Here is a 20,970-nt window from a genome sequence, read left to right as displayed (position 1 = left end):
CAGACCACTTGTCTCATTGTAAAAGTAGAGCATAGTTAGAGTAGCAGTAATTTCTATTAACCTCCTGTAAACCTTAATGGAAGGCAGGCAATTCAACTCAAAATCAGACCACGTACATTATTGTCTAAGTGGGGCGTAGTTAGAATACCGGTTGTTGTCAGAAGATTGGCCGTTACACAGTATATTGAGTGTAAGGCTAGGCGTACGGGTAAAGCTCGGGTAGACAGGAAGGTGGGGTAGCCCCAGGAGTGGGGCACGCCCCGACTACAAAAGGAGTGTGAGTACGGAGGGTTGAAAGGAGTTAAGCTTTATTTAGTCTTTAATACTACTCGATTTCTGAAAGAAGGCTTACTTGCTTATCTGACTGTCCTCGAACTGGCCCGCCCATTACAGTTAGGGTTTGTAGGTAAGCTTTGGAGTGCTAGTTCAAGAGATACTAAGGAGCAGCAGGCATTTTATTTAGCTAAATGATTATTCAATGGATATGTTTATATATTATTTTACTTGTACTTTGTTCTATGTTAATTGTAATATTATTTTAGAGGCAATTTAATGTTGTACGCGCAACGCGTTTAGCAGTAAATATTGCTTCCTGTTACGGAGTCACGAGGCAGCTGCACTAGGAATCTCAATAAAGCTTATTCGAAGACTTAAAAGGAAGAAAGACTGCTTATTGGTTAGTGCTTCCTTTCTGTGTGCGCCCCTATGGGTCTGTTGTCTCCCTTCGCCTCATGTAATACAGTCAGGCTTAGCCCGATACCGTAACGTACTGTCTTGCTCCCTCTGTTCCTTATTACTATTGCAAGGTAACCGTCCCCTATATAGTTCACTATTGCCTATTCCGCTAAATGTTTTTTCTTGGTCGGTTAGTTGCTCGGGTACTCGTTCGTCCCCGTCTCGCTATCTGGTCGCGTGCGTTCCGGGTGCCTAGGACATCCGTTCGTTTTCGCTCTACTCTTTGTTCTGGTTGCCCGGGCGCCCTTTCGTTGACGTTTTGTATTCGTTCTGGGTACCTAGTAAACCCGTCCCTACTCTACGTTTTGCATTTGCCGTCCTATTCTATTGGCCTCTCCTTTTTGGCTTCCTTTCCTTATTGCAATTGTTTTTCTTCTTCCTCCTCCTTTAAAGTTTCCGCCGCGCAAGTTTTTCTCTTACGCCGCCCTTGCCGTACCTACCTCTATCTTGCTATTGTTCCTCTCCCCTGAGGTATCTCGCTGCTTCTATATCGGGTCCGTATTGCGTCCTCTTCGGGTATTGTACTAACGGGTCGGTCCTAGTAGGAACTGTTTTACCCTTGTGTCCGCCGCCATTCCTCCCTCGTAAGGTAGGTCGCTATTCCCTTCTTGTACCCGTATTTTGTCTAGTTCGGGTGTTGTACTGATACGCCGGTCTTAGCAGGACTTGGTTTTAACTCTGCCGCTGCTCCCGTCATGTGTACTACTGCGGATGCCCCCCCCCCCCCCCCTTGGACGCGGATCTAATCCTGGATCCGGCCGCGCCTAGGGCGATTTTTTATTGGAGGGTAACTCCTCCGATAAGGAGTATGCTCCTCCTATGGAGGTTCGGGGAATGTGCCTCCCTTGCATCAACCGCATTATAGTTAGCGGTCGTAACGACTGCGTACCGGGCCATAGCGCGGGATGCTGTACGTACGCGCGCGCGCATTCTAGATGCGTCTAGGTACCGCGTTTGTTTACGGCGCGTCCCCAGCTGCATTGCGCCCTACGCGGACCTCCGTGCTTGTGCCGTTTGCAACGACTATATTGTAGTCCCGCCCTGCTCTAAGACTGGCATTACCCCTAGCGCCCGCGCTGTCCTCTCGCCGGAGTTTCTATCGCTAAGCTGGGGGTAGGATTGCAACTCTGGCGCGCAGTACTCGAGGAAATTATAGTACAACTCTTTTTAAGTAGACGAGGAATGGGCGATACTAAGAAGCAGTATGCATTTTATTTAGTTTAATAACTATCGAATGGATATATTTATATTTTCATTATATATATAGTTATTGTATGTAGTAATGGTAATGCTAACGAGTACTTATAATTATACGAACCGTTTCCTCTATCAATACGATTTTTCGCCTAGCGCCCTACAACGCCCCGCTATAAACTTTTGTGCCCATGCAGTACAAAAAGATATAAGTAATTATCTTAAGTATAATTCTTATTCCTTAATATCTTCCTCAATATGTCTCCAAATTCTATTAATACCTACCTTGCCCTGTTAGAAGCGGCTGTACAAAAATTACATTAGCCAACTTATCATTAAGACGGTTGTTTTTAGCCTTATTCCAATCAATATACGCTAGTATTTCTTCCCTAGTCCAATCTCTAGTACTAGTTTGCATTTTACATTGTTCGCATTTGCTTCCAATTAAGGCACCAATTATATATAGCTTTAGTATACCGTAATAGTAGGTTTTTAGCCTTCCGGTATTTCTGGTTTGTCCTATTGCTTGTATGCTCTTGCATTTGGTACCAAGTATCTCTATCCGTAGTATATCTTTAATAGATAGCTAGTGGGTTATTAAACTGTAGCACTATAGCTGCTGTAGCTACTGTAGCTGCTGTAGCTACTGTAGCTACTATAGCTACTGGAGTATATTGTTGTTTTCCCTTGCCCTGTAAGGAACGTTGTCGCTTCGGTACTTGCTGTACTTGTAACTCAATAGTCTTAAATTGCGATAAATTCCTCCGGATACTTGCATTTAGCTTAGTTGTCCCATTATTTTTGTTTTGACTTGGCTGTTCTTGGCTGTTGTAGGTTATATATTGAAGGAAGATTACCATTTTCAGTATTACGGGGCCGGCCTCGAAGCTTCTGTACAATAGCTGGGTTACGAATACGAAGAAGTAGTTCTTTAAGGTCAAGCAGCTTATCCAGCCACTAACGTAGGTAACAATCTTCCTTTCCCAATATAGTATTATTGATAAGTGTTATGGTATCGGGCTTAGCCCGATATAGGAGAACGGAGGGAACCAAGGGACCCACTAGGAGGAACGCACACAACTAGAAGCCCTAGTTGCCAAGTAGTTTTCCTATCCTTCAAGTCTTTTAATAAACATCATTGAGAGTCCTAGAGCAGTCGCCTAGCGACTCCGTAACAGCAAGTACTCTTAATTATTGTCAGTACTTGTACCTGGGGGCACGTACTTACTTAAGTACCGTCCTCTCTGTACCCAGGTATATGTATATATATATGTACGGGGTATTGTATATTAGTATGTTTTTGTTCTGGGCTTCAGTATGTCTGGCGCCATTCACACCATAGTTTTGTACCGCTACGTAGTATTTACAGTACACTTGTGTTCTGCACAGCATGCCAAGCAATAATAAGTACTCTGTCCTTTATGAAGCATTCCGTACCGTTGATATTGAGGTACTTACAGAGCGCGTGAGGGCCTATGTGTTATACTGTACATATACATGTAATACATGCATCCGCTACTCTGTACTTGCACAGCGTGTTGTTCCTTGCTCCGTACAAACGCGGCGCTATACAGTAATCCCAATAGGTGCTAAGGCGGTCAAGCACTTACATGTACTCGTGCTGAGAGGAAATTTTACATAGACAGTTCGGTTCTTCGTACCGGCTGTAGTGTAATGCATAAAGAGCTCGGCACTGTATAGTACAAGTAGTTGTACAAGCACTTGTTTCCCAAGCGCTTACTTACAGTGCCCGAAGGCGTACTATAATTACAACATATGTACTTATAAGTCGCTGTCGTTAACGTTATCGAGCAGAGACTCCGAGCGGGCCACTCGTTTTCCGCCCGTATCTCTAGCAAGCCTGCCGCAGTTATTACCAACAAATTTCTTCCTTGCAGCAGCAGAAAGGAGAGACTACGGCCCGGATATGCACGAGGAGCTGGACCCCACTACCTGTGCCAAGTTATGCGAGTGTACACCATACCTCCGCCGGTCGCATCGAAGAACCCAGCAACAGAGCATAGTGGTCGAGGGCTAGTCGATAAATACAATACCGCACCTAAATAGCAGCAGTCGATGCCAGACGAATCGATAAATCCTCTACGGGTGCGTATCCAGCGCGTACTAACACCTTGTCCTCGCTACTAGCACTGCGACTATTGCCTCAGCCGCGTACTACTACGGCTGTCTGGCTTGTCCATGCCAAGCGCACCCCGTCCTTCCGAATAGTAAGGTTTGGCCTTGCGCGAGTGCATCGTACGAGTGCGTTGTGCCATGTAGTACGATGCTCCGCCCTAGCGTCGAATTTACAAGCGTCTGTCTAACCCTTCCCAGTATTACCTCAGCGAGTATAACGCATTCCGAAGGCAGCAATCGTACCACGCCCCACTTTTCTGGACCTCGGATTCCTCGCACCACTAAAAGTAGTGCTCACTACCGTAGTGCATATATTACCGTAACGCATACTTTGATGATAGCTTGGAATTCAACCGCGTTTTACACTACAAAGACCGCTAGTTTTATCGCAAATCTAAAGATAATCTGATACTCCTTCATTCCGCCATTTTCGTGCCTTCTTTGCAGCTTTAAAAAATACCCTTTTCGCTGTATTATGTGCTTTTCTTTCTGCAACCTCAATTAACTTACGCGCTCGAGCAAAATCGTTAGGTGCCTTCAACTCTACTATTTGACAACTATCATTAACTGTAAGGATACCGCCAGACTTAAGGACCTTATTCTTCGAGGCCCGATATAATTGTTAAGCTCTTTCTGCCTGCTTTGTCCGTAAGAGGTCCCTCTTTAGTTGGATTAGCTCTATAGCTATAGTCAAGGATCCTCGAATTAAACGACTAAGGTTATAGTTAAAGGTATCGTCAAGGACCTCATTTTCGTTATTTATTGCCTCCTTTATCCGGTTACTAACCTTAATAACTTACCGTAGCGATACTGGTATTAAAAAGTTCGAAGAACTAGGTATAATGGGGTTAGGGGAAGGAGTCTTTGGTACCCTCTATTGTATTGCCTAAATAACTAATTGAGGGTTTAACGGAGATATACTAGTCCTTTTGAATGCTAATAGTATCGTAGTACGTTTAAAGGCTTATTTTCGAACCCCTTGGATTATTGAGAGGAAATCCAGCTTTGTAATATTAGTAAGGCCATTACGGACTGCAAAGTCAAGAGCCTTTGCATAGTAGTACTTTAATAGCTGGAAAATAGCTACATTAAGCGGTTGCAAAATATGCGTAAGTGTTATAATATTAGGCTTTGCCTAATAGAGCTATATCCTAGGACAGAGTTACGTACTACCGTACGTAACTTATACCCTATAACTAAGCAGGCATTAGAGTATAAGTACTCTAATGCCTAGTACTTCGAGTTAGAGTTCCGTAGATTTCTTAACAACTATTTCCGACTACTAGATACTAGTAATACTAGTTGTTAAAATACTGGTATTTATACTAGTAAGACTACCTAAATAGGATACTATCCTATTAGTATTAGTACTAGTACTACTAGTACGGATGCTATACTATACTGCGAGTATTAGTAAGCATATTGAGTTGACTAATAGTATACAACATACTGCTTCTGTAACACATATGGGGAGGTGTGCCTATATGGACAATAGACCAGTTAACCGTTCGACCAAATGGCCAAACTGTCAAAAGATCCGCCAGTATCCGCACTTAGTGCGGGTACTGCACCTCACATTCGCTTATAAGGCCTACACGCCTGTAGCGCGCCTTACATTACTAGTATACTATTACGATACGGACTAGCAGGAAGGGAGTATGTGCAAAGACTGTAGAATTTTCGAACTAAGGAGGAAGAAAAGAGAAAACGAATAATAGGTGTAGGAATAGAAGAAGTTATATATATAGGGTGGTTGCCGTATATTACGTGATACGTAATGCAGAGTGTAGGGTAGGCAAGAAAAGACAACAATTTACGATATCGTTACACCCTGGGCCGGTACTTGATACCGGATGGATTAAAGGCTAGTTGTAGATAGTGGCTTAGAGAGGAAGTGATACCGTCTGAGGTGGCCAAAATACAATGCAAGGCAAGCTGTATGTTAGGTGACCAAAGCGGTATCGGTACAGAATGCTAGGCCCCCGAGGTGGTCTGGCAATGCTCTTATTGCCACCAGTACAAGCACAGGTCAGTATTTACTTGGAGATATGAATCTCCGAATAATAAATAAGCAATACGATCAAACGTAAGAAAAAGACGTAATAATTATATTCCGTACAGTAAGTGCAGTATAAATTGCCGATGGTGCCATTTGAGCATTGCTGGTCGTCGCGAGAATCCTCCCCCCCCCCCCCGAGAACACAATGGGTATAGCGGTATTATGCAGCGGCTGGCGTCGGTTGTTGGTCGTGACCGACCTAACTACTCATTTGCTGGTCAGTGACTTAACGTGGCGAGAGCAGATGGGAAGGAATTCTCGCTTGCAAGATGAACCCAACCCGACCGTTTGGCGAGGACACGCTCTCTCGCAACGTCTTCCTACCTGGGCAGAATCGGCCAAGTCGGTACCAACGATAGATGTGCGAGCACGAAGTAAGTAACTGGTCAATCGTCATGATGAAAATGGATCCAACTGTGGGTTGATGATGCAAAGCGAGAGCAGGCACTCACTCCGTGCTTGTACTCAGAAGCGAACTCAACACTCCGCACCGATACCGCCAATTTTATCCTCGCCGCTGGGAGGCTACAGCAGTCGAAATGCCTCTGCTTGCAGTACTCACGCCGTCAATTGCCATCCAAATTGCCTTGCCATCCAAAATTGTCGCCATCCGTACGATTGCCGAGGCGGAGGGCCATGCCTGGCTATTGGCACCACGACGAATGACAAGGCATGCGAATGGCTTCCATTTGGATGGCATTTGACGGCATGGAAGCACCACGACGCCGGCAGCGTGGCCGCAGAGATTGAGGGATCCAAGATACGTACGATTGCCGAGGCCGAGGGCCATGCGCGGCTGTTGGCACCACGACGAATGATAGACATACCCAACATGGCCGCAGGGATTGAGGGATTTGGCACCACGACGAATGATGGACATACCCAACATGGCCGCAGGGATTGAGGGATCCAAGATCCGTTCGATTACCAAGGCGGGGGGCCATGCCCGGCTGTTGGCACCACGACGAATGATAGATATGCCCAACATGGCCACTGGGATTGAGGGATCCAAGATTCGTACGATTGCCGAGGCCGAGGCCATGCCCGGCTGTTGGCACTACGACGAATGACAAGGCATGCCCAACATGGCCACTGGGATTGAGGGATCCAAGATCCGTACGATTGCCGAGGCCGAGGGCCATGGTACTGTTGCAGTGCATTTGTCGGCAAGTTTAGTTGTGCTACTGGTAATACTACAGTACAACTACGGGGTAAGTAATACTCCAAACATGCAAGTATAATAGCCATTACAGCTACGGAGTATTACTCGGGTCATAAATCAGGATATCCCTTGTCCGATTCATTTCTGCCAACTGCACCGAGCGGGATCACGATTCGGCCAAACCTTCCAAGCTTGCTCGAACGAGGGGGTCATGCGTAACGGTCTTCATGCGTGACGGTCAACTTTAATTTGTACAAAGTAAGTAATACTACGCATGCTCATGTTGTCTGATTGTCTGCAGCATGTAGAGGCAATCCTGAAAAATGCAAGTTGACAGTAATACGAGTACACAACACCTACTTGTACATGTAGGTGCAAGTACAAATACACCTACAGTACTTTTACTTGCATATTCACGGAGTGGTTGCAGTATTATCATTACCAACTTGCAGTCCTTTCCCATAAAAGTACATGTAGGTTGCTTGATTCGATGCCTTGATGTGGGCGCCGGATTCTGCACCGCAGGCCTGGTGTAAGAGTAAGAGTCATGGTGGCCATATGCATGCACAGATATATGTCTGTATGATTTGAGCGTATTCTCTCTCTACGTGAAGAGGCTAAAAATCACGCCCAAACCTGCTATTATTACTACAATCCATGCACAGCACGGAGTACATGCAATTAATTACACTGCACATTAAATAATAGTGTACACGCAGAAGTCTTACTGATTGTATCCTCAGTGCAGTCTCAGTATTCTTACCGACTCCTCGTCGACGAAAGTGGTCGTACAAGTAATAGAAATAATGCGTCCTTAAGTAAGTACTTGTAGCTACCAAGGACATGCATACTTATTATCTTTCATTGGGCTCCTCCACTACGACGACACAATAAGTATTACTTACTCCGTACTTGCGGAATAGTTGTGCGATACGTTGCATCTTGAGCACTCCACTCTCCGATGTCCTATCGATACACATACTTTTATGTATATGACGACTATTATTGCGTTGGCTTCCCAGGAAGCCCTCACTAATAATGGCGATATTACCCTGGAATGTTTAAACTATGAGCGGCTGCAACTGTAACAACGGTAAAGACCTGCTCACACCTAGACTTCCAACCCGCCACACGGTAACTGCAGGGAACGCTACAACCTGACAGATCTGCATTTATTGCTAGCGCCCGCCGTTGTGCCTGCAGGGATTGTTCGATTGCACATTGTTGGGACCGCCAGACTTGTGCGGAATTTTCCAACTATTATTATCAATAATAACTAATGCTACTTGTTCTAATTAGGGCGGCACGGTCAACTGCGTGTCGTGCTGGTAAGACGGACCGTCACTGTCGCATTATTACTATGATTAATCCGTACCGGAATACTGGTACAAATCACCTCTGCCTCGGAATCCACGACCTGTTGCGTACGGTATGAGTATACAAGCAAGTACAGTACGTGCACAACTACAAGTACTTGTGTGAACCCTTCAGACGTCGTGCCGGGATAACGCCAATGACAACTACTTACTGTACGTGCACGGGTATGAGTCCTTGACGATCCGCAAACTTCCTATTGCGGACCCCTTGACGACAACCCGGCAACTTGAAGAGGTACAGTAATAGATGCGAGTAAGGCCATTCTCTGCATGCACTTGTATGCAAAGTACCCAAGTACTTACTGTACCTTGGTCCAGTTACTCTGTAGAAATGAAGGGAATTAAGTACCTTGACGAACTCGACACCTGCGTGGGAGGAATAAAGTATAAAGGGGGGTGGCTCTCGCGTCGGCGACGAGATCCAATTGCTACTTTAAGACTTGAATTTCTCCATTACCTCGTCTAAACCTATAACCTACCATCTATTCACCATGAAGGCAGCAATTGTATTGTCACTTGCTTCGCTGGCCCTTGGACTCATGGCACGCCCAAACCGAAAATGCACCGATGCTGCTTGGCCTGAAAAAGAATTATGGCGGCAGCGTAAACTAAACATGACAGAACCACAGTCGGACCAATTTTGCAACTGGCTCTGGGATTGCTATGGGACCACGGGACAGTTCAATTGCAAACATGGCAATCACTGCCCCGTATACTATTCATGCGGACGATGAATGCCATCGAAGCCTGCACACGAAAACGGAACGCTCGAAAGAAATGATCAAAGACCGATGGGAGCATTGACAAACTCACGAATTCAACGACGAACCAATCCACGCCTATTTAGACGATCGAACCGGAGCTTTGCACCACCGAGGATATAGGTGAACTTGCATGTACAGTACTTGATGTGCAGGGAAAATGCGTTGCCGGTAGATCGGATCATCTATTTACATCAGTCAACTCATTTCAGATACGTAAAATTAATAGTCATCGGCTAGCACGCAATAAAGGGCATGTTTGGGTGGAGTATACTCCGTACGTATTGTAAATGCTAGTGTTGTACATGCAAATTCATGTTATTATCGAATGTGTACGAGTTCTCCGTCAGTATTAGGCAGTGTCGAGATTGTTTGGTAATGTTCTAGGCCGGATGGCGCGAATTAGTGCTTAATTATAAGCACATGCATGGCACTTACTTACGTACTTTTGTACTCTAGATGCACAACCACAATGGATATCAAGTACTTACTTACCTGTACAACTCAAGTATACTGTAAGTACTTATGGAGCCGGGGAAGTTGTTATGACGCAACTGATTCACGGCGGCTTGGATGTGGCATAATTCCATCATGGTACATTCTATACTTACTTGCATCCTTTCAAGCACAACTACATGTATGCATTTGGTATGATACAAGTACGGAGTACTCGCATCTAGTTGTGCTTGCGAGTTGCAAGTAGTCCTTCCTGCCGGTATTCACTCACACGTGAGTAAGCATAATGCTACAAGTAGAGTCAGTTCATGGGGGGACGCCGAACGTATGAGCCGAGTCTGCAACATTTCTGGTATTACTGGCCCCGCCTGGCGGGTTGCAGTGCATTTGTCGGCAAGTTTAGTTTTACTACTGGTACTACAGTACAACTACGGGGTAAGTACGGAGTGCTCCGTTCATACAAGTATAATAGCCATCGCGCCTACGGAGTGCTCCGTTCATACAAGTATAATTGCCATTGCGCCTACGGAGTAATTCCTCGGGTCATAAATCAGTTGTCCGATTCATTTCTGCCAACTGCACCGAGCGGGACACGATTCGGCCAAACCTTCCAAGCTTGCTCGAACGAGGGAGTCTTCGGGCCCTTGATATTCATGCATACAAGTATTTACAACTATTTACTTGCAAGTGCGTACATGTATCGAGAACGGCACTACTAGCACCTCGCCATTTGCTCAGTCCACGAACACTGCCGAGCCAGGACTTGCGCGTGCTCTTGCAGGGATGCAACTTGCTGCACACGTACGTAAGTTGGTACTCCGTACAGGGAATACATGCTGTGATTACAGTACTGGTAAATTCTAGTAGTTATTGTAAAGTAATTACATGCGCTCCCGCTCTGTAAGTGCATGTGCCGAGTATGGAGCACAGTAGTATTCATTAGGTCGTGGTTGTTACGAAGTGGCTCTGCAAGACCAGGGGCCGCACGTATTCGTGATATTCAACGTCGATGCCTCTTCACTAATGTACAATTGCTGTTCGCGTTCTTATACTTTTGTGTGCACAAACGCACGTGACTGGACGGGACTGCACGTGACTGGGCGGGGCTGCACGTGACTGGGCAAGGTTGCACGTGACTGGGCGGGGTTGCACGTGACTTGGCGGGGTTGCACGTGACTTGGCGGCGTTGCACGTGACTTGGCGGCGTTGCACGTGATGATGCGCGCTCGCTCATGTGGGGCGCCGACTTCATCGCGGCGAGCCCTTACGGTGGTATTGTTATATCAAGTACGCCGTACTTGAGTATTGTTGCTGCAAGTACATGTCCTCGCATGTACTCTGCACGAGTATTCATTAGGCGGTGGCATTGTTTTATCAAGCACTCCGTGCTGTTACGCATGTATTGTTGCTGCAAGTACATTCAAGTACTCGCATGCACTGTGCAAGTACTCCGCACGTGCCAAAAGGTACGGCGCACGTACTCCTCCGTACAGTATTCAATGTTCTCCGTTTCACTGTACTCCGTACATAGTGCTAGGCATGGTCCTGCAAACACGTGCAAGTCTCCATAAAGACAAGTACTGTATTGCTCGAAGCATACTCAGATGTGATGCAAGTAATGATCGAGGTGAACTCTATCTAGCACGGAGCACAGGCAAGCTCATGTCTGTCCTTGGTACGGAGCGCTTGTAATAAGTACAAGAACAGTACGGAGCAAGTACTCGTAATCCGTGATTACATGTATACAGTAAGTAATACTCAACTACATGCACAGTACACCTGCTGCACACCCAAGGACTTGCCTACTTACAGTAATATACCCAAGTTCTTGTGCAAGTACAAGCACAGCGGGAGCACGGCGCGTTAGTTACTTGTACAGCTACTTCGTACGGAGTACTAGTTCGACATTACTTTGCTTGCCAGGCGTGGGGAGCTAACCCAATATGGTAGTACATCGCCAACAGCGGGCGGCATCGGCCGCCAACCGCCAACAAGCACTATAACCCGATCCCCAGCGGTGCGGTGGAGCGGGACTACAGTGGGCGGGCCAGCGGCGGAACGTGTGACGCGCTGGTGACGTTGCCAATTCAAACTCTTCATCCCCCAACCGCTCTGATCGTGCAACCGAATTGCATCAAGGCAGCACCATCCCAACTCGCGAGCCATTCGTCCATCGAGACACAGTCTCACTCAGCCGATTCTCCCTCAAACCGTCATTTGCGAGCAGCCACCGCAGCGGGCGTCAGAGGGCAGAGGCACCGCCCAAGCCCCGGCAAGGCCAGGTTGTGTGGACGACAAAGGGTCCTCGTCGACTTGGACGTCCAAATCGCGGCTTTCCCTCGGATACGACCATGTGCGAGTTCGAGTAGCAAATAGTCACCGCAGCCATTCGAACCTACCGAGACGCTGTACCGTTCCCCCGTCCCCTCATCGCAGCCGCCACCGTCGTTCCCTCGCCACCGACGGATATCTAGAGACAGGCAGGCAGGCAGGCAGGCAGGCAGGCCGACCGACCGACCGACCGACCGACCGACAGACAGACAGACATACATACAGACAGACGGGCAGGCAGAAAGGATAGAAGCCAGGTGGACAGGACGACGCACAGACAAAACGGTCGGGAAACAAAAGCAACACGTCTCGTTGACCACCCAACCTGCATGACCTTGGACGAGCCTCGAAAAAGCAACCACCTCGACGACGTGCCCATGCATGATCCGTCATTCCATCGTCCACCCCGTCGAGCCAGCCGTTTCCTAGCCGTTGCCACGCTCGTTCGTCGTCGACGCCGATCGCCTCCCGCCCCTACGACGAGACGCAAGTCGTGCATTGGCAAAGCACGCCGGCGTTGGTCATGGAGTTGGCGTTGGAAATGGACCGCTTCGCACGCAGCGGCATCGCCTCGGGCGGCACCAACGACACGCGCCCGGCCTACTTCAAGGCCGTCGGCATCTCCCTCGCCATCGGATCCGGCCTCTTCATCGGAACCTCCTTCGTCCTCAAAAAGGTCGGCCTGCTCAAGGCCAACGAAAAGTACAACGAGGTCGCCGGCGAGGGCTACGGCTACCTCCGCAACGCCTTCTGGTGGTCCGGCATGATCCTCATGATCGTCGGCGAGGTCTGCAACTTCGTCGCCTACGCCTTCACCGACGCCATCCTCGTCACGCCCCTCGGCGCCCTCTCCGTCGTCATCACCACCGTCCTCTCCGCCGTCTTCCTCAAGGAGCGCCTCAGCATGGTCGGCAAGGTTTCCTGCTTCCTCTGCATCGTCGGCACCGTCGTCATCGTCATGAACGCGCCGCAGGAGTCGTCGGTCGCCAACATCTCGGCCATGCAGGACTACTTCATCCAGCCCGGCTTCCTCACCTACGCCGGCCTCATCCTCGTCGGCTCCGCCGTCGCCGCCTTCTACGCCGGCCCCCGATGGGGCAAGAAGAACATGCTCGTCTACATCTCCATCTGCAGCTGGATCGGCGGCCTCAGCGTCGTCTCCACCCAAGGCCTCGGCGCCGCCATCATCGCCTGGATCGGCGGCGAGCCCGAGTACAAGCACTGGTTCCTCTGGGTCCTCTTCGTCTTCGTCATCGGCACCCTCCTGACCGAGATCGTCTTCCTCAATGTGGGTGAGCCCCGGTGCCGGCCCGACGCGACGCCTGCGACGGCGGCTGGCTGACGCGTGAACCGATGGACAGAAAGCCCTGAACCTCTTCAACGCCGCCATCGTCACGCCGACCTACTACGTCTACTTCACGAGCACCACCATCATCACCTCCACCATCCTCTTCCGCGGCTTCAAGGGAACCCCGACCTCCATCGTCACCGTCGTCATGGGCTTCCTCACCATCTGCTCCGGCGTCGTCCTCCTGCAGCTTTCCAAGTCGGCCAAGGACGTGCCCGACACGGCCGTCTTCAGCGGCGACCTGGACCAGATCCAGACCATCGCCGAGCAGGAGCAGCCGGAGTCGGAGCCCAAGGCGGATGCCATCCGTGGCGCCGCCGCCATCGTCCGACGCCTGTCGCAGGCGAGGCAGCGGATGGAGGCCCAGGAGCTCAAGCGCCTGCACGAGGAGAAGCTGGCCGAGGGCATGCAACCCATCGACGAGGACGGTCAGCCGCAGTACGAGTGGGACGGTCTGAGACGCCGGAGGACCATGGCGAGCAGCGTCCGCCTGCGATCGGCCACGTCGCCTCCCACGTCGCCCGCCCTCCATCCACCCCTGGGCATGTCGCGCTTCCCCCGCGACGACGACGACGACGACGGCCAGCAACGCGTGGGAGTCCTGCCCACCATCCGGAGCGTGACCCGCGGACGCTCGGGCACGGAAGCGTCCGGATCCTTGCATGGCGACGACGACCACACGGACTACGGCGAGGCCCGAAGCCCGATGCTTCCCGTGCCGCTCACGGACATTGTCGTTCACCCGCACCAGTCGTACCACCCGATTCCGTCTCCCGACGAACCGCTTCCGGGACGAGCGCTGCACGACCAAGACACGGCCTACCGCGGCGCCCGGCGGGATGTGGCTCCGAGCCTCGCACCCGCACCGCCGCCGCAGTCGGCTCGGCGGCAGTTTTCCTTCCAGAGAGTATTTCGACGAAACGCGGATCCGACAGAGGAGGAGCGGCTAGGGCTTGTCAAGGAGTCGTCCAGTGACGCCAGGGATCCGGATGGAGACGGACCACCGGGGTATGTTTAGAGCCTCTCCACGATTAGCTCCTCGGTCGACGCGACGAAATGGACCATCGGCAACCATCGACTCACCGTTATGACAACCGTTGCCTTTGATCCGACAGATGCAGGCTCGTCAACACGGACGACGTTTCGAAGACGCATGGGCGTCATGTGCTGCCGGGAGAGGCCTCTGCTGCTGGTCAAGTCTGGATAACGTCTCGGCCGCAGCCGAGGGTCCCTGGCCGGCGCGGCAGTGGCAGGGCCCTACCACTCTCGACTACCCGATATCGAGGAGCCTCGCCGAATGCCACTGCTGAGTTTTAGGTTGTCCATGACACCTAGTTACGAAGCACCGGTTGCCTGTCCGCCTTGTTCCCCCATCCTTGTCGGCACAAGACCTGTACAGCTCAGTTCTGTGTTTGGCATTCTCGTATCCGCCCATCGCGACGGTTCGAACGAGGGGGCCGGCACGCGCAAACTCGGCATGGGTGGCCGGACTCGTAGTCTGGAGATCAGGGGAGTTTTGTGTATTATATATATGTGAGGATGTGTATATGTATATTCGTGCCACGCCACCATGTCGAGTTCGCGGCGATTTGTGCGCAAGTCCGATGGATCCGTGAGAAGGCATGGACGCCGCCTGCTGTTGGTTGTCGTCCTCTTTTTTCTTTCACGACGAGTTGGCTGAGTGTCATTCGTGCTCTGGTGCCAGCTTAATCTGTTGGTCGTCGTCGTTCTCGGAAGGGCCATTTTACACGGCAGAACGAAGGCTTCACCCCGCATCTCTTCTCCGACAACTACATTTTTCGCTTCTCTTCCCCGACAACTACAGTTATTACAGGGCAAGAATTCTCCGAGAGTCAAAACGATGATGGCGACCATCGACATCGCCGTCCAGGCTGAGGCAATGCTGGTGCTCCCTCCCGCCGTCGTGGCCGAATTCGTCGAGCGAAGCCGTCCCGACTCCATTCTTATCAAGGGCTTTCACGCTCTGCCGACTCTCGCCCAGGGCAGGATTGTGAAGTATACCCGACTTGACGGCCGAGAGTTTTTCGACGATGATGCCACCGTGGAAGCCTGCGACTTGTCCTACGATGGAGACGCGGGTGGCCCGATGAAATCCTCGGTTCGTCCAGATTGACTCATCGCTTAAACCCGTTGCCTCCTCGGATCTGACCTAGAACGTCTGCTGCAGCCGATCAAGTGGATTTCCAAGCGAGCTTCGCTTGCCGGCAAGAGCTTCGACCTTCTCGACAGCACACTAGAGGAGCTCGATGCACATCTGACCCTCAGAACCTACGTTGCCGGCTTCCGTCTCGCCGCTGTCGACTTGGCGGTATGGGCCACCTTGCGAGCGAACCACGTGGCTCTTTGAATTGTCAGAGCAAAGCACGGAAACATTCTCCGATGGTATACCTACGTCGAATACTCGGTGCCATGGGTTTCCGACGTCGCCGCCTCCGTCACCGCTGCGTCCGTGGCCGAGAGAACCAAGGGGAGAGCCGAGGCGTCTACACGAGGTGCGAGCTACGACATCGATTTGCCCACGCTGCAGGGTCCCGTGGTGACACGCTTCCCTCCGGAGCCATCTGGATATCTGCACATCGGCCATGCCAAGGCCGCACTCCTCAACGAATATTTTGCACATCAAACCCCCGGAGGCACTCTGATCTGTCGATTCGACGATACCAATCCCTCGAATGAGTCGCTCGAGTTCCAGGACGCCATCATCGACGACCTCGGCCTCCTCGGCATCGTTCCCGACAAGACGACCTTTTCCAGCGACCATTTCCACCTCATGTACGGCTACGCCCTCCAGCTGATCCGCGACGGCAGGGCTTTTGCCGACCACTCGGAGCTCGGCAAGGGGGACGAAGCCCGGAGGAGGCGTCTCCCCTCGAAACGGCGCAATCTGAGCATCGACGAGACCCTAGCGCGATTCGACGACATGAAGACGGGTTCGGCCGAGGGCCAGCGTTGGTGCCTCCGTGCCAAGATTGCCCACGACAGCGCCAATGGTGCGATGCGGGACCCTGTCATATACCGGTGCAACCCAACGCCGCATCACCGGACGGGGACGAGCTGGCGCATGTATCCGACGTGCGACTTTTGCGCGCCGATCCTCGACGCCGTCGAAGGCGTGACGCTGGCCCTGCGAACGAACGAATACCGCGACCGCAACCCGCAGTACCATTAGTTCCAACAAGCCCTGCGACTGCGCAAGGTCAACGTGCGGGATTTCTCCCGCGTCAACTTTGCGCGGACGTTGCTGTCGAAGAGGAAGTCGGCAAGAATCGTCGACGAGGCCAAGGTTTGGGGCTGGGATGACCCCCGAATGCCGACCATCAGGGGCATTGTTCGCCGTGGCATGACGGCGCACGCTCTGCAAGAGTACATGCTCAAGCAGGGACCCAGCCGCAACACGGTCAACCTCGAGTGGGGGGCAGAGAAATCGGATATCCTCGAGGAATGGCTGACGGCAGAGACCGAGTTTCGGGATCAAGCGTTCGCAGACGGCAACGTCGTCGACTTGAACGTCGGCACGGTCGCGCAGCTGGAGCGAAAGGGATACTACATCTACGACGGCCGGCACGGCTCGAGGATGGTATTTTTCAACGTGCCAACTAGTCGGATGTGACCAGCTTGCCACCCATCTCTGCTGCTCCGTTGTGCAAGAGTCGTTCTCGTTCTTTTTGCTCCAGATCGGACACTTTTGTGTCATCCCACTCCACGTGGTACTTAATCGTACTGCATAGATCGTCAGCCGGGATATTATGATGTCTACAACTAAGCACACAAATAAGCCATAATTACTCCTTAATTGTTGCCGATACATGCACTTATCAAATCTCATATCAGCAAGGGAAGTACAGAGCTAACGATGCTGATAACAGATGAGCTGGCCTGGATTTTAGTGACGAATGAATGCCACACTCCAGATCTGAGGGGCATTCCACAGGGGGGGCATATAATACACCTAGGATCGATGCTTGTACTGTAGGTGCTCACATACCCCGTTCTGCCTCACCGAAATGTGTACTCCGTTGATTCAAATCCCAGGTCTTCGTTAGGGCCTGCTGATGTGCTAATAGTATTATATTCCTGAGCAGCCTTGTCCCCAAATCAACCACTGTTTGTGACTGTATTCTTTTTTTTGACAAACACCAACGCGGTGCTCGCGACGACGGCTAGTACTCACCAAGGTTTTGCTCGCTCGCACTGCCGTTAGCACGGAGTGAATATCGCCTATTGCACGTGTAGGAGTGCATTCTTATGCCTACTATTCCGCATCGTTCGTAATTGCCGTGGATAATAATATTATTTATAATATTATTTATATATTCATGGAGGAGCGGCTGGATGGAGTTCGTCGGAGAAACATCCGCCGTATTAAAGTTACCCCGCAATCCGGGGCAAGGGGTGTGTGTCCTCTTGACTCCCTCCCTGATTCTCAACGTTACCTCGCCATGACGAACACGCAGGCCCGCCGCAACGTCGCAACGGGCGCCCGAGTGACTCGTCGGTCACACGCAAGCGACCGGACGACCTGACGACCTGACGTCCCGACGACGACGGCCGTCTCGTTCGGGCCAGCCGCTGGACCCAACTCCACGACGGCTCGCGTCCTTTCCCACCAGCACCTACGCTGCCGACGGCACGTTTCGTCGCAGATGAACCATCCCGCGCCGCCATGGACGACGACCCTGCCATCTCCGAGCCGGGAAGCAGCAAGAATGGGCACGTTCGGCGGGTGGAACGTGCGAAGCCGGGCGAGCGGGCTCGGGGCCTCGAGATCGACGAGACGCGGGACGTGACGGTGACGGAGCACGAGCTCGGCTTCTGGCAGGCCGTCCGCATGTACCCCCAGGCCACCTTCTGGTCCTTCTTCTTCTGCATCGCCGTCGTCATGGCCGGCTTCGACGCCCAGATCATCACCTCCTTCTACGCCCTCCCGGCCTTCCAGAGGAGGTACGGCGACCGCGTCGGCGACCGCTACGAAATCCCCGCCCGCTTCCAGATGGCCCTCGGCATGGGCAACCCCATCGGCCAGGTCGTCGGCGCCCTCGCCAGCGGCTACCCGCTGCAGCTGCTCGGCCGCCGCCTCACCCTCGCCCTCTGCTGCCTCTGGTCCATCGCCTTCGTCTTCGTCCAGTTCTTCGCCAACTCCATCGGCATGCTCGTCGCCGGCGAGATCCTCGGAGGCCTCGCCTACGGCTTCTACGTCGTCATCGCCCCGACCTACTCGTCCGAGATTTGTCCCGTCATCCTCCGCGGCGTCCTCACCGCCTCCGTCAACCTCGCCTTCGTCGTCGGCCAGTTCGTCGCCCAAGCGTGCGCCGCCGGCGTCGAGAGCCGGTTGGACGAGTGGGCCTACCGAGTCCCCTTTGTGCGTCGTGACCCGTCCGGTCCGTCGTGCCCGCGGGGAGCTGCTGACCTTGCTTCCGCAGGCCGTCCAATGGGTCTGGCCCGTCGTGCTCCTCGCCGCCCTGCCCTTCGCCCCCGAGAGCCCGTATTGGCTCGTCCGCCGCGGCCAGAGGGACGAGGCCCGCAACTCTCTCCTTCAGCTCACCTCGAGCACGCACCGTCCCGACATCGACGACGTTTTGCTTGCCATCGAGCAGACGGATCTTCTCGAGAGAGAATACGAAACCTCGACGTCGTATCGCGAATGCTTCAAGGGCGTCAGCCTCGTCCGGACCGAGATCTCCGTCATGGTCTATCTGATCCAGGTCATCGGCGGCAACCCCCTCATCGGCTACGCCAACTACTTTTTCGAGCAGGCCGGCCTGAGCTCGTCCGAGGCGTTCAACAGTGAGTCGAGCGTGCCGTCGGCGACGAACCGTTTTCGAAGCTGACGAACCAAACCAGTGGGCGTCGGCAACACGGCCTTGGGCTTTGTCGGGACGCTCATATCCTGGCCGCTGATGAACTATGTATGTACATCACCTCGAACGCCCTGACCGTCCAAGTCTCTGCTGATTCATCTGTCCATTCTCCACCAGTTCAAGTTTGGCCGCCGATCGATATACAATACGGGCATGGTCATCATGACCATCTTGCTCTTCGTCATCGGTTTCCTTGCCATCCCTACGGACAACACCGCGGCCGTATGGGCGCTGGCCTCTCTCATGGACTTTTGGACATTCATATATCAGATGACCGTCGGCCCCATCTGCTTCGTCATCATCTCCGAAATATCGGCCACCCGCCTACGGGAGAAGACGATTGCCATCGCCACTGCCGTCCAGGCGGCCGCTACTGTCGTCTTCACCGTCGCCATGCCCTACATGCTGAACACCGAGGAGGCGAACTGGGGGGGCAAGGCCGGTTTCTTGTTTGGCGCCATCAGCCTGCTGTGCCTCGTCTGGTGTTATTATCGACTTCCCGAGAGCCACGGCAGGACATACGAGGAGCTTGACATTCTCTTCCAGCGACGTATCCCGGCGAGGCAGTTCAAAAATTACGACCTACTCGCCGAGGCCGATGTCACCGATACGTCCGACGACGAAGCATGACACTGCATGTCGTCTCGGCTCTACGCATCACGTACAGCATCGTGACACCTAGAGCATATTTATATTTTTACCATGCGCTGGCGTGGTGAATTACGGCTCGTGCGAATGATCCGCGTTGCCCTTTAACTTTGTTTGTCGCTTTGCCTCTCATGGCGACAAGGTCCTGGAATCAAACCTTTCCGGCCTTTGGCTCTAGATCTCGGATGCATAGCATTTCGGCCATCATGTGGGAAATTGACTTTATAAATCCTCTGGTGATACCTCCGGCTATTCGGTTCTTCACGGAGCCGGATGTGTCAACATGCGAGCCGGTGCAAAGCTTGGACTCGATCGCATAGCGTGAAACAAAGGCATGCTGTCTGAATCACAGTCCTTCAGCAAGTTGCGAACCCGCATCGTGGGGGGTCACCCCCTGCTACCTGATGCGGCGTGAAACAAAACTTGTCAAGATTTGTTTCGTCCTTGTCGCATACCTTTGTTACTCCAGAACTTCCGAGGCCCTGGCCAAAGCCTCGAAATGATGTACCCGAGGTTGCACCCGAGCGAGTGTCAGTTGGCATGGTATTACAGCGCCGGGAGCCAAGCACTCTGGCGTCACTTGCTCTAATGTGTTGTCGAGAAACCTTGTGAGGCCAGTCTTCCCCTGCTGGCGCAGAGCTCGTACAACAAAATTCACCGGAATGCCAGGGCAAGGGTCCGAGGAGACGATGGCAAGTGAAACGATTTGCATGCAGCCCTTCGGCAGCCCATGCGCCTGTGGGGTTATCGAGCCGAAGGATACATAACATGACTCCCGTCACTCGGAATTATGCTGTTACCAGCTCATGCTCCGGCCAAGCTGATTTGGCCACAAGCACGGCTCTGAATTCTATTCCTCTTCTCATATAAAATCTCCCTTGTCGC

At 52.0% G+C, this 20,970-nt stretch overlaps 3 protein-coding genes across 3 annotated transcripts; all 3 read left to right on the top strand.

The window, feature by feature from the left end:
* Positions 1–12,751: 12,751 nt before the first annotated feature.
* On the top strand, positions 12,752–14,765 carry DCS_05816 (DUF803 domain membrane protein; the record flags this gene model as incomplete). The annotated part of the gene is made up of 3 exons (XM_040803117.1): positions 12,752–13,498; positions 13,572–14,566; positions 14,594–14,765. 3 exons carry the CDS (start codon positions 12,752–12,754, stop codon positions 14,763–14,765), a joined length of 1,914 nt encoding a protein of 637 aa, XP_040658150.1.
* Positions 14,766–15,419: 654 nt separating this feature from the next.
* DCS_05815 (glutamyl-trna synthetase) lies at positions 15,420–17,189 on the top strand (the record flags this gene model as incomplete). Its single annotated transcript, XM_040803116.1, has 4 exons — positions 15,420–15,677; positions 15,747–15,887; positions 15,942–16,691; positions 16,749–17,189. 4 exons carry the CDS (start codon positions 15,420–15,422, stop codon positions 17,187–17,189), a joined length of 1,590 nt encoding a protein of 529 aa, XP_040658149.1.
* A 1,053-nt stretch (positions 17,190–18,242) lies between these two features.
* On the top strand, positions 18,243–20,067 carry DCS_05814 (MFS transporter; the record flags this gene model as incomplete). The annotated part of the gene is made up of 4 exons (XM_040803115.1): positions 18,243–18,938; positions 19,000–19,363; positions 19,421–19,485; positions 19,555–20,067. 4 exons carry the CDS (start codon positions 18,243–18,245, stop codon positions 20,065–20,067), a joined length of 1,638 nt encoding a protein of 545 aa, XP_040658148.1.
* Between the last annotated feature and the right edge of the window lie 903 nt (positions 20,068–20,970).

Source organism: Drechmeria coniospora, chromosome 02, assembly GCF_001625195.1.
Source record: "Drechmeria coniospora strain ARSEF 6962 chromosome 02, whole genome shotgun sequence".
Lineage (NCBI taxonomy): Eukaryota > Fungi > Ascomycota > Sordariomycetes > Hypocreales > Ophiocordycipitaceae > Drechmeria > Drechmeria coniospora.
Note: the sequence above shows the minus strand (reverse complement) of the source record. Positions and strands in the feature narration are given on the sequence as shown.